Here is a 12,282-nt window from a genome sequence, read left to right as displayed (position 1 = left end):
TTTTTTTTTAAGAAATTAATACTTTTATTCACCAAGGATGTATTAAGTTAATAATTAAAAGTTTATTAAAAGTTAATAATAAATAATTTACATTGTTATAAAATATTTATATTTTGAATAAACACTGTACTTTTTAAACTTGTTATTCATGAAAGAATCCTGAAAAAAAAAAATCACAGGTTCCAAAAAATATTTGGCAGCACAACTGTTGATATTATCCAACATTGATCATTCTAATAATAAATCCGCATATTAGAATGATTTCTGAAGGATCATGTGACACTTAAGACTGGAGTAACAGCTGATAAAAATTCAGCTTTTAATCACAGGAATAAATTCTATTTTAAAGTATGTTAAAATAAAAAACATTATTTTATATTGTAAAAACATTTTGCAATATTACTGTTTTTTTTCTATATTTTTAATCAAATAAATGCAGCCTTGATGAGCATAAGAGACTTCTTTAAAGACTATTACAAGTCTTACTGACCCCAAACTTTTGAACGGTAGTGTATATTTATGCAATAAAATAAAATGTTATAAATTAAGATTTATTTCATCTTTACATTTTGTTTTAAAAATGTCACGTTGTCAGACTATTTAATAAGCATCCACCTTATTTTTCCTATAAGAGTGGGCGCAGTCATTTGTACATTTTATGGGTGTGGCTTCCGGTCCCATCTGAATCCATCTTTTTTTAGCTGTTCAAAACAGTTTGTTTTACTGCTTGATGTGTACTTGGCCACATGTCAAGTCCTTTTCATTTGATATCGCAGATTGGTGTGTCTTTTAGGGAAATAGCGAGAAGAATAGCAACGTTTGCACTACAAGCCAGTGTATTCATAATTAAGATACATTACAATAATATGGTAAGATGCACCAATTTGCAATAACAAGCAGCAAAACGAGCTGTTTTGTACAGCTAAAAATAGCTGGACACAGATGAGACCGGAAGCCACACCCATAAAATGTAGAGATTGCCACGCCCATTTTTACATTATATGTATGTGTATTCCTCAAGCAGTAGTCTGCATTCCTCAAACATTCCATTAGAATGTTTGACTGTATCAACATCACACACTGTAATGATGTCATAGCCAGCAAACTATTAGTGAAATTGCAGGAGTCCGTGCCACATTCATCTGAAAATTGGAACATTTACTGTAACTGGTTTTGGATTACAGTGGCCTGTAATAACAATGGCTTGTGATAATAGACTTCAATCAGAGCATCACCAGGAACTGGCTTTTGCGGCCCGTTTAGCTGCACAACTTGCTGTACCACAGCTGAAGGATGTCACATTTCAATCAATCATCTGCAACTTCATATGGAATCTGACAGAGCAGTATGTCTGTTCTTTACATTAGCGTAATTCTATTATATTCTAATGTTTATATTATATTCTCTTGTAATATAATTATTGTCTATCCATCCATCCATCCATCCATCCATGCAACTTATCATATATAGTGTATATTCTATTCTATTCTAACTGCTTGTCCTATGTAGAGTATTATAGTATATTATATTATATTATATTATATTATATCTTTTTAATTTTATTATTTACTCTTCTACTATTTTCTCTTGTACAATTACATTATCCATCTATTCATCAATCCTTCAATTTTTCAGTCTGCTTGTTCTATGTAGGGTATATTCTAATCTATTCTATTCTATTTTATTCTATTCTATTCTATTCTATTCTAACTGCTTGTCCTATGTAGGGTATTATTATATTATATTATAGTATATTATATTTTCTTATACTACTATTTTCTCTTATACAGTTATATAATCCATCCATCCTTCAATTTTTCAATCTGCTTGTATTATGTCGGGTATATTCTATTCTATTCTATTCTATTCTAATATTTAATTCTGTTCTATGCTTGTCCTATGTAGGGTATATTATTGTATTTTATTCTATTCTATTCTATTCTATTCTATTCTATTCTATTCTATTTCATTCTATAATACCTTTTTATTTTATTATTTTCTCTTATAATATAATTATATTATCCATCCATCCATTTTCTAATCTGCTTGTTCTATGCATATTATTATATTATATTATATTATATTATATTATATTATATTATATTATTATATTATATTATATTATATTATATTATATTATATTATATTATATTATACTTTTTATTTTATTATTTTCTCTTATACTACTATTTTCTCTTACAGTTATATAATCCATCCATCCTTCAATTTTTCAATCTGCTTGTTCTATGTAGGGTATATTCTAATCTATTCTATTCTATTTAATTCTATTCTATTCTATAATACCTTTTTATTTTATTATTTTCTCTTATACTATAATTATATTATCCATCCATCCATTTTCAAATCTACTTGTTCTATGTATATTATATTATATTATATTATATTACATTGCATTATTATATTATAAACAACAATTGTATATTTTTCAGGAATTTGGAAGTGATACAGGCAGCATTGAGCTACCCAGTAAGTTAACTTTTCCATGTTAATTATTATACTATAAAAGTGTATGCAGATAAAGCTGGATATATTTATAGCAGTTACAAGTTGGAGTTATTAAATCGTTATGTTGTGAAATCTGGAAATCCGTAAAAGTTTAAAAATATAATTATAATTTATCAGTTAAAGCAGGAATCAGGTATTTTATAATTTATAATAGTCTATAGTGCTAACTTGTTAACCCGTCCTAACGGATGTTTGCTATTAGCAGAGGATGATAGTTTTACTTAACAGGTGACTTACATAAACATGTGAAAGCAAAATGAATCAAGAAGAATCATATTGTAACAAATCAAGTCCTTGTTTTGGAACAAAACGTTCAACAGGTCTGAAAATACCCTAACTCTAACCTAACACAAACTTAAAGTGATAAAAACCAGCTCACGTCATAAGAACTATAATTTATATTGCGTTTTTCCACACAGTTCTCCAGACAGCAAATCTATCAAATGTTAACTTCCATTGCAACGTCAGCTGCCACAACTGCAACTGATTTAATACCAAAACTGTCTAAGATAGTAGGCATAACTCCATCTGCAGTTGTGAACGTAAACAGGCCTTCACCTTCCTCATCCACTGTGGATATTCACCAGGACACATCAGAAAGACCAGTGATCCTGAAGATGGAACAACTTCCATTTGTGTATCCGCTTGAATATTTTTTTGGGATAACGGTGGATGGTCTCCTCAACAGCGCTGACTGCGATTTCAGTGACTCTCTGGGTGAAGACAACTCACGTTCATCTGAACTCGCTGGCATTGTGGTGGAGGAAGTTCTTCATCGGGTGAATGTGGTGATGCATCACAATGTGCTGAAGATCAACGCAGCCTCATCACCATGTTTCGTTTACTTCTGTCCTGGCGATTTCTGCACTGATATTGGGGAATTACTGATCAGTGGTGTCATCAAAAAGCTGAGTGTTTTACATTGCCACATTTCCCGCGCAGCAGCCACGACAGCCATCGGCACGGTTCTTGCGGCAATTGAAGGCAAACTCCCATGTGCTCTCAGCCCAAGTCATTCGGTGGAGGTCACAAGCAATGTAATTGACTACATTGTAGAGGATGTCATTCGTGCCTGGTCAAATAATCCCACTGCTGCATGCAGAATGTGGGAAACTGGGTCTGTTCCAGTTCTGTGGCCGACTTTTGAGCCATCTGAAGGTGGAATGTCACTCATCCTCCTAGAGTCAGACCATCCATCAGGCAGTGACAGGCCAAAGACCACCTTATTTGACTCACTGATGACCGCCTTATATATGTCAAAGTGCAACGGTCACTTCAGCTCGCAGGACAACAGTTACGCAGCTTCAGAACGTCTGAATCAAAGGCTTGCACATTTAATGAACTGCATCTTACAATGCAAGACGAGCGTCTCAAATGAGGTCAGAATGGCAGCTAGAGATTTTCTCCATTATTTTGTGGAGGAGCTTGTGCAGCGACTTTTTGTGTCCTCCACTTTCCCCCGTCCTGCGACGCTCCCTGAAAACACTCCAGTGATGCCATTCATCATCAAAGAAGAGGATTTCGGTCTGACAGTGGTGGATCATCTGACTGAGCTGGTGGTCAGTCAAGTTTTCGACTTGCTGGCAAAGAAATTTCCCTCGGCTGAATCTGTCAAGATTGAGCATCACGACATGTCAACACAGGATGATCTACCAGAACTGACTTTCAAAGAGAAGTTACAGATGATGAAATCAAGCATCCTTAAAAAGGTGTGCTACCTAATATCTGTGCTAACTTATTGAAATCAAGTCTGTTTTACTAATGAGAAGCCTACTAAAACGTTTTGCAACTAATGTAATGTTTTACTAATGTCATTTATTTTCAGCTTAAGAATCGTTTCAGATTCAAGAAGGGCAGCAAGGATAAGGATGATACTGAGGACACAACAGAGGAGAATGAAGATGAAAACACAACAGCTCCAGAACCCAAAAAGAAGTCATTTTCAGGGTTCACAGTTTCCTTTTCAATGAAAATAAAGTATCATACCTGAATTTAGTCCACCAGTGCATTTTTTGCCATCTTGAACATAATTGTACTGGATAAAAACACTGCTGCTTGAGGATGCTCAGCGTTGAAGCAACAGCAGGACAGACAGCTCAGGGAGGCTGACAGAAGGAGTCGCTAAATATAGTTACTGAGAGTCATTAGAAATCATTAATGCACTAATGTCCCTAGAAATTTGCAAATGAAGCCGGGTTTATGTAGAACATCTGCAGCATTTGTATGGACAAAATGACTTTCTGCAACTTTTGGAAGACCAAACAAAATGACAAGAATGTCAGAAAGCAACAAAATGTAACTTTCCTAAAAGCAATAGTCCTTTTAAAATGTAAACATGGCCCAAGTAGATACATTGCTTTATTATCCAGACCAGAAACAATTGTGGAGCAGACAATCATATATTTGATGCTCGTAAATGACCTTCAAAACAACTGTAATGAGTTTATATGCTACAAAGATGGAACTACAGTGTGTTTTTTGTCAGTCATCAGGTTGATTTTGATACTTCTCGGTATTTTATAAGAAGCAGAACTAGGTACACTGTAAAAAATAAAAAACACAATTTGTTGAGTCAGCTTAAAATAAATTGTTACCCTGCTGTCTTAAAATTTTAAGTTCAGTCAACTAAAATAAGTTTGGTCAACTTGAAATGTTAAGTTGTACTAAGTAACGACTTAGATATTTGTGTTTGCTAAATTTAACAGATGGGTAAGTAACCCAGCTGCCTTAAAATTTTAAGTTGATTCAATTCAAATATCTAAGTTGTCACTTAGTATAATTTAAACTTTAATAGTTTAACTTAATAGTAAACTTTTTTTGAGTTGACTGAACTTAAAATTTTAAGGCAGCCAGGTTAAAAATTATTTTAAGTTGACTCAACAAATTGTTTTTTACAGTGTAGAAGGACAGCAATCACAACCAGACAATTTCTGCATACTTGCAATCCTTAGTATAATACAACTGAATAAAAATACATTTACTATTTTCTTTAAAGACTGCAGATTACTGTTGTTGTAAGTCTTACCTGAATTTGATTTATAAATAATTGGTTATCTGTCAAGACCTTGGAGCTATACATTTGATTTTTTTTTATTAATTAAAAAACAAAAACATCCTTTCTAAACACTTTTAATATGTTTTCCTTCAGTGGCAGGCTAATAGAAGAATAAATAAAGTCTAATGAAAGTATGTGTATGTGTGTGCCTGGTATTTATCACGTTATGGGAACCAAATGTCCCCACAACGATAGTAATACCAGTAAATTTTGACATTGTGGGGACATTTTGTAGGTCCCCATGAGGAAACAGGCTTGTAAATCATGCAGAAGGAGTTTTTTTTGAGAAACTAAAAGTGTGCACAGTCTCCTGTGAGGGCTAGGTTTAGAGGCAGGTGTAGGGTGATAGAAAATACGGTTTGTACAGTATAAAAAACATTACGCCTACGGAATGCCCCCATATAACATGGAAACACAACATGGGTGTGTGTGTGAAACAGACATGTGGTACTTTCTCTCTCTGTCTCCCTCTTTATGTCTTCGTAATGCACATATGTGCATATATGTATTTTTAAACTATGTTAACATTTAGTGCTTTGTTTTAAGGTGTAGAAATGCATGCAGAAATAAAGAAATAAATACTAGAAATAGTTTGTGAACAGGTCTATATATACACTACCTGTCAAAAGTTTTTGAACAGTAAGATTTTTAATGTTTTTTAAAAAAAAATAAGCCTGCATTTACTTGATCCAAAGTACAGTAAAAACTGTAATGTGAAATATTTTTACTATTTAAAACAACTGCCTTCTATAATATATTTTAAAATGTAATTGATTGCTAAATTTTCAGCATCATTACTCCAGTCTTCAGTGTCACCCGATCCTTCAGAATGCATTATAATATTCTGATTTGCTCTTCAAGAAACATTAATTATTATTATTATTTAAAACAGTGTTCTTTGATGAATAGAAAGATCCAAACATCAGCATTTATCTGAAATATAAAAATATATACACTATACCATTCAAAAGCTTAGAGAAAGAAATTATACAAATTAATACTTTTATTTAGCAAGGATGCCTTAAATTGATCAGAAGTGATCGTAAAGACATTTAAAATGTTACAAATGATTTCTATTTCAGATAAATTCTGTTCTTCCGAACTTTCTATTCAACAATAAAACCTGAAAAAATTCCACTCAGCTGTTTTCAACATAATAATAATAATAATAATAATAATAATCATCATAGAAGAATATTAGAATGATCATGTGACAGTAATGACGCTAAAAATTCAGCTTTGAAATCACAGGAATAAATTACATTTTAAAATATATGCAAAACAGTTATTTCAAAATTTTACTGTTTTTACTGTACTTTGGATCAAATAAATGCAAGCTTGGTGAGCAGAAGAGACGTCTTTAAAAACATTAAAAATCGTACTGTTCAAAAACTTTTGACTGGTTGTGTACACTTGTCAAAGCGATTTTAGAAAATTAATTTATTATTATTAGTAGTAGTAGTATTACCATTATTATTTTTCTTTAGCTGTTTATGATGATTTAAGGGCAAATGGAAACGTAGTACAATTTGAATGCGAAAAAAAAAACATTTAAAACGCTTTCATTTTAGTCAGGCAGATTTTCAGACACTGCGGCTAACATTTTCCCAGCGTTCCTTGCGAGCGGCCTTTTCCTCCATTTTTGTGACAGAATCAGGTGAGCGTTTTAGAGCTCGACTCTTAAAATGTGACATTTTAGTCTTGTGTGATGTAAACTAAAGCCCAATTTCTACCAGTATTGATAAAAATACATGTGAAGTCCATATTCCGCGGAGTTTTGCCTCCTATGACATAAGATGCTTTGGATTTTAAACGGATTGTTTGATCCGGTTGGCTCAGGCTAAACTGTGAACCGGAGCTCATTTCTGCTAATTACTGTCAAAACACACAGTTTACATGATTATTTATGTCGGTCTCTACTCTGATAAGGTTGTTTTAAGCTTGTGATAAGACGTAGTAACAACTATGAATCATGTATAACTTTGTATAAAAACTTAGCAGTGTAGCATGGATGAAGATAAACATGCTGCAGCTCCGACGCTAACTCTACTGTATTGTGGATGTACTTAATGTAAACGTGTTGAATAGTTTTTGCACAATAAGGGACTGTGTATTTGTTGCCATTCAGACTAAATGTGTTTTTTTTGTACTTTTTGTTATTTTAGGTTGAAAGCCTGGTCAAAGCAGCATCATGCCTGGAAGGTAAGACATACGAGCTGTCAGCAATGTAATGTTTAACCTGAACTGATGTGTAGTTCAGTGAACAGAAATTCATTTAATTCTATAAAACCTATAAAGGTTCAACGTGAAAGGTTTGCCTTTTGTCAGCTGATTAATAGTTTATACATTTTTAGCAAGTGAAGGCCTTTTAGTATAATTGTAAAAATCTTATTTGCTATATATTAAGTTGTTAGTGTAAGTTGCATCTAATTTTTGGTTAGTTTGTGCCTCTGCATAAATTTGTCTTTCCCCATCCTTCAGTGTGTTTCATGTTCCTGCTATATCATGCTATGTGAGCTGTATGATGTAAAACAAACTAGCATTTAGAGTTTTTCTTTTAAATTTTGTCTGAAGATTCAGCAAATGGTTCCGTTCAAAAAAATTAGATGTTTGACTATTATATGTCAGATTTTAACAGATTAAATGTTGCTTTGCTTATGCATGTAGCTGAAATAATTAAACTGTTTTTACTTTGTCTCTTGTAGGCTGTGGAGCAAGGCCATCTTTACTGGCTACAAGCGTGGCTTGAGGAACCAGCGTGAGCACACAGCTCTGCTCAAGCTTGAGGGAGTCTACAACCGCTCAGAGGTCGACTTCTACCTGGGCAAACGTTGTGCCTACGTGTACAAGGCAAAAAAGTAAGTGATGCACAGCCTTCGAAGAAACGAGTGGCATGTGTGAAGAAAGGCTGGAGTGGAAACTGGAATGTTTGTGTGATCAGTCCACTTATCAATCCTAATCGATTATTTCCTGATGCCTGTTTTTATATTTTTTTTCGTCATCATTGGCATTCAGCTCTTTGAATGTCATTTTTTTCACATGGAATTGTCAGATTGTGGAAGCTAAATAGGTTATGCATGACTTTCAAGGGAAAGTCCACTTCCAGAACAGAGATTTACAGGTAATGTAATCACCCCCCAACCCCCCTTGTCATCCAAGATGTTCGTGTCTTTTCTGGGTTGTAAAGAATTTGTTTTTTGAGGAAAACATTTTAGGTTTTTTCTCCATATAATGGATTGATATGGTGCCCTGAGTTTGAACAGCAAATATGCTGTTTAAATGCAGCTTCAAATGATCCCAAATGCAGTTGTAAATTGTCCCAGCTGAGGAAGAAGGGTCTTGTCTAGCGAAACGATCGGTTTTCATTAAAAAAAAAAATATATACATATATACAATTTAAATACTTTTTAATCTCAAACGCTTGTCTTGTTCTGCCTGAACACACTCAACAAAAAAGGTAAAACAGTGATGTAGGATGATTTTGAAGTAACCTAACTGTCATGAACCAGAAAAAAACAGAGTTCAGGGAGAGTAGAAGAAGACGAGCATTTGAGATTAAAAAATATATAAATTGTATTATTTTTATGAAAATAACCGATCGTTACGCTAGATAAGACCCTTCTTCCTCGGCTGGGATCGTTTACAACCGCATTTGGGACCGCTTGAAGCCGCATTTAAACTGCATTTTGGAAGTTCAAACTCGGGGCACCATATCAGTCCATTATATGGAGAAAAATCATGAAATGTTTTCCTCAAAAAAAACAATTTCTTCATGACTAAAGAAAGACATGAACTTCTTGGATGACAAGAGGGTGAGTACATTATCTGTAAATTTTTGTTCTGGAAGTGGACTTCTCCTTTAATAGACAGTTTGAAGGTGATTGTGAAACATTTTAAAATTTGCATGCAGGGACACATTTCATAATTTCTGTCCATGGTCTTATTTGGTTTCTGTCCATAGTTGGCAGTGTTATTTCATGTTTTGTCTGTTGTCTAAAGGACCACTGCAACACCTGGCGGTAAACCCAACAAGGTGCGCGTCATCTGGGGTAAAGTCACACGGGCTCATGGAAACAGTGGAATGGTTCGTGCCAAATTCAGGAGCAACCTTCCTGCAAAGGCTATCGGGCACAGGATTCGTGTGGTAAGGTTTTTAAAGTTTCTTAAAATACCTGTTTCTGTCTCTGAAATGCATAATTACTAGTCTAGCAGATTTGTATGGCTGGTTACTTGGAACTTTGCGTTTGAGTTATGTCCATTTTAATTTGCCCAGTACATGCATGCCTTTACAAAGTGGCAGTGGTAAAAAAATTTTTATTCAAGACAGTGCTGATTTAATATTGCCAAAGGTCATACTAATTTTGCTCTTAGTGCTACCTTGTAAGTTTTAATCAAGTTAAAGGGGAAATAAAAACCTGATAATTTACCCCCATATCATCCAAGATGTTCATGTCTTTCTTTCTTCAGTCGAAAAGAAATTAAGGTTTTTGAGGAAAACATTGCAGGATTTTTCTCCATATAGTGGACTTCAACAGGAGCTGACAGGTTGAAGGTTCAAATTGTAGTTTTAGTGCAGTATTAAGGGGCTCTTAACGATCCCAGTTGAGAAATAAGGGTCTTATCGAGTGTCATTTTCTTAATATAAAATATATGTGAAGAGTTCAGGTGCAAAAGCTTTTAAGTGCGATCTAAAATTTTTCTTCTAAAATTCGTTTTTTCTTTCTCCAGTTCCTATGTTTGTTCAGTTATTTCACTTTGATGGCAATGACAAGAACCTATTAATTGGCATTAAAGTAAAATTAGTAAACCTACACATAGGAGCCTGATATAAATGTTCAGTTTGGGGGAAAATATCAAATGGCACTTTGAGGCTTTTGGATCTGAACTCTTCATATACTTTTTAACCACAAATGCTCGTCCTGCACTAGCTGAAATTCATGCGTTGCGTAATCCTGTTAAAAAGGTCACGTGTGACGTAGGCAGAAGAACCAACCCAGTGTTTACAAAGCAAATATGCAAAAAAAGGCAAATGCCCTTTTCTAAAAAATAAAGTGATTGGATGATTTTGAAGATTTTTCGCCCTACCCAACCTTTTTGAACTGGAATATACAAAGAATAAGAACTAACCACACATGACCTTTACCAACATGATTACACAATGCATGAAGATGTGCATGGGCATTGCAGAGCTAGTGCAAGATGAGCATTTGTGGTTAAATATATACATTTAAAGAGAATTATTTTTTTTATAAAATGACCATTTTGCTAGATGAGACTCTCATTCCTCGGCTGGGATCGTGCACAGCCATTTGAAGCTGTATTGAAACTGCAAATTGGACCTTCAATCCATTGATCACCATTAATCACCATTAAAGTACACTATATAGAGAAATTCTGAAAGACATGAACGGCTTAGATCGGGGTACACAAACTCAGTCCTGGAGGGCCAGTGTCCCGTAGAGTTTAGCTCCAACTTGCCTCAACACACCTGCCGGGAAGTTTCTAGTATGCTTAGTAAGAGCTTGATTAGCTGGTTCAGGTGTGTTTACTTTGGGGTGGAGCTGAACTCTGTAGGACACCGGCCCTCCAGGACAAAGTTTGGATACCCCTTGCTTAGATGACATGGGGGTGAGTAAGTTATCATGAAATTCTTATTCTGGAAGTGAACTAATCACCTAAGTTTGTCTGTTGGTGTTTTAGTGAGTAGTTTGGTCTCATGAGCTTTATGAATTTTTGTCTTTGAAGGTGTATTAATTGAAGTTCTTGAAATGTATCAGAAATCACATTTATTTTGCAAATGTGAGTTTAGGTTAGGAGTTATGCTGGAAAGGAAGAATAGTTTCTTTCCAAATTTACTAATTGCAACTAGAGCAACTTGAATATTTGCCTTCCTCAGGGTCACAGTGGGGTTTTGTAGTTCTCTCACATGTGGCAGCTTTTTAGAATAAGAAAGAAGCACACATGAGAATACATTTTGGTGGGTCTTTGTACTTGACGTGTGACGGGGTGTCCGAACTCCTAGGTTCTGGAGGGCAACCGTCCTGCAGAGTTTAACTTCAACATGCCTCAGCACACCTGTTTCTGGTATGCCTAGTAAGAGCTTGGTTGGCTGCTTCAGGTGTGTTCAGTTGGGTTGGAGCTGAACTCTTCAGGACAGTGGCCCTTCAGGAGTACAATTGGATGCATTCTCTTGTCCTTCTATAATCCGCTTCAAGATGGTGATACATGACTTGATGCTGTAAATGTTTTACTTGATTCACTCCATGTTAGCTGTTAGTATGGTTGCAGCAAAATGCATGAAATGCAATGAATGTAATAAAGCAAGTATTGAGAAATTAACTAATTTTTTGCCTTTGTTTTTCAGATGCTGTACCCATCTCGTGTGTAACATCCTTTTGTGTACAAATAATAAAAAAATTGGTCAAAAAAGTTGCCTTTCTGGTCTTTCTTTAGTATACAAAGTATTATAGTTTCTTCAAGCATGAGCTCGTGTTAGCTTTTTCTAGTTCGAGAAATGTACTGTTGTTTCAAGCCAGATTTGCAGAGGAACCGATGCCCTAGTAAAACAGCCTGTAGAAGAACTGAAAAGAGCCCAATTAGGGGAAATTATAGGTTTCATTAACACTTCCTTACTCAACACTAAAGCTCTTACAAGAACATTTTGTCTGTTTACTCTACATCAGGATACAGAGAAAGGACAT

The 12,282-nt window shown here is 34.6% G+C and overlaps 2 protein-coding genes across 2 annotated transcripts; both read left to right on the top strand.

Annotated features, from left to right (window-relative positions):
- The first annotated feature begins 1,199 nt into the window (after nt 1-1,199).
- LOC127180562 (uncharacterized) lies at nt 1,200-4,516 on the top strand. Its single transcript, XM_051134688.1, has 4 exons — nt 1,200-1,345; nt 2,451-2,487; nt 2,946-4,235; nt 4,352-4,516. The coding sequence occupies exons 1-4, from the start codon at nt 1,200-1,202 to the stop codon at nt 4,514-4,516; spliced, it is 1,638 nt and encodes a 545-aa protein (XP_050990645.1).
- Nucleotides 4,517-7,157: 2,641 nt separating this feature from the next.
- rpl35a (ribosomal protein L35a) lies at nt 7,158-12,013 on the top strand. Its single transcript, XM_051135711.1, has 5 exons — nt 7,158-7,238; nt 7,747-7,783; nt 8,287-8,439; nt 9,581-9,725; nt 11,946-12,013. Exons 2-5 carry the CDS (start codon nt 7,773-7,775, stop codon nt 11,967-11,969), a joined length of 333 nt encoding a protein of 110 aa, XP_050991668.1. The 5' UTR covers nt 7,158-7,238; nt 7,747-7,772; the 3' UTR covers nt 11,970-12,013.
- The last annotated feature ends 269 nt before the right edge of the window (nt 12,014-12,282 follow it).

This window comes from Labeo rohita, chromosome 18 (assembly GCF_022985175.1).
Source record: "Labeo rohita strain BAU-BD-2019 chromosome 18, IGBB_LRoh.1.0, whole genome shotgun sequence".
In the NCBI taxonomy this organism is placed as follows: Eukaryota; Metazoa; Chordata; class Actinopteri; order Cypriniformes; family Cyprinidae; genus Labeo; species Labeo rohita.
Note: the sequence above shows the minus strand (reverse complement) of the source record. Positions and strands in the feature narration are given on the sequence as shown.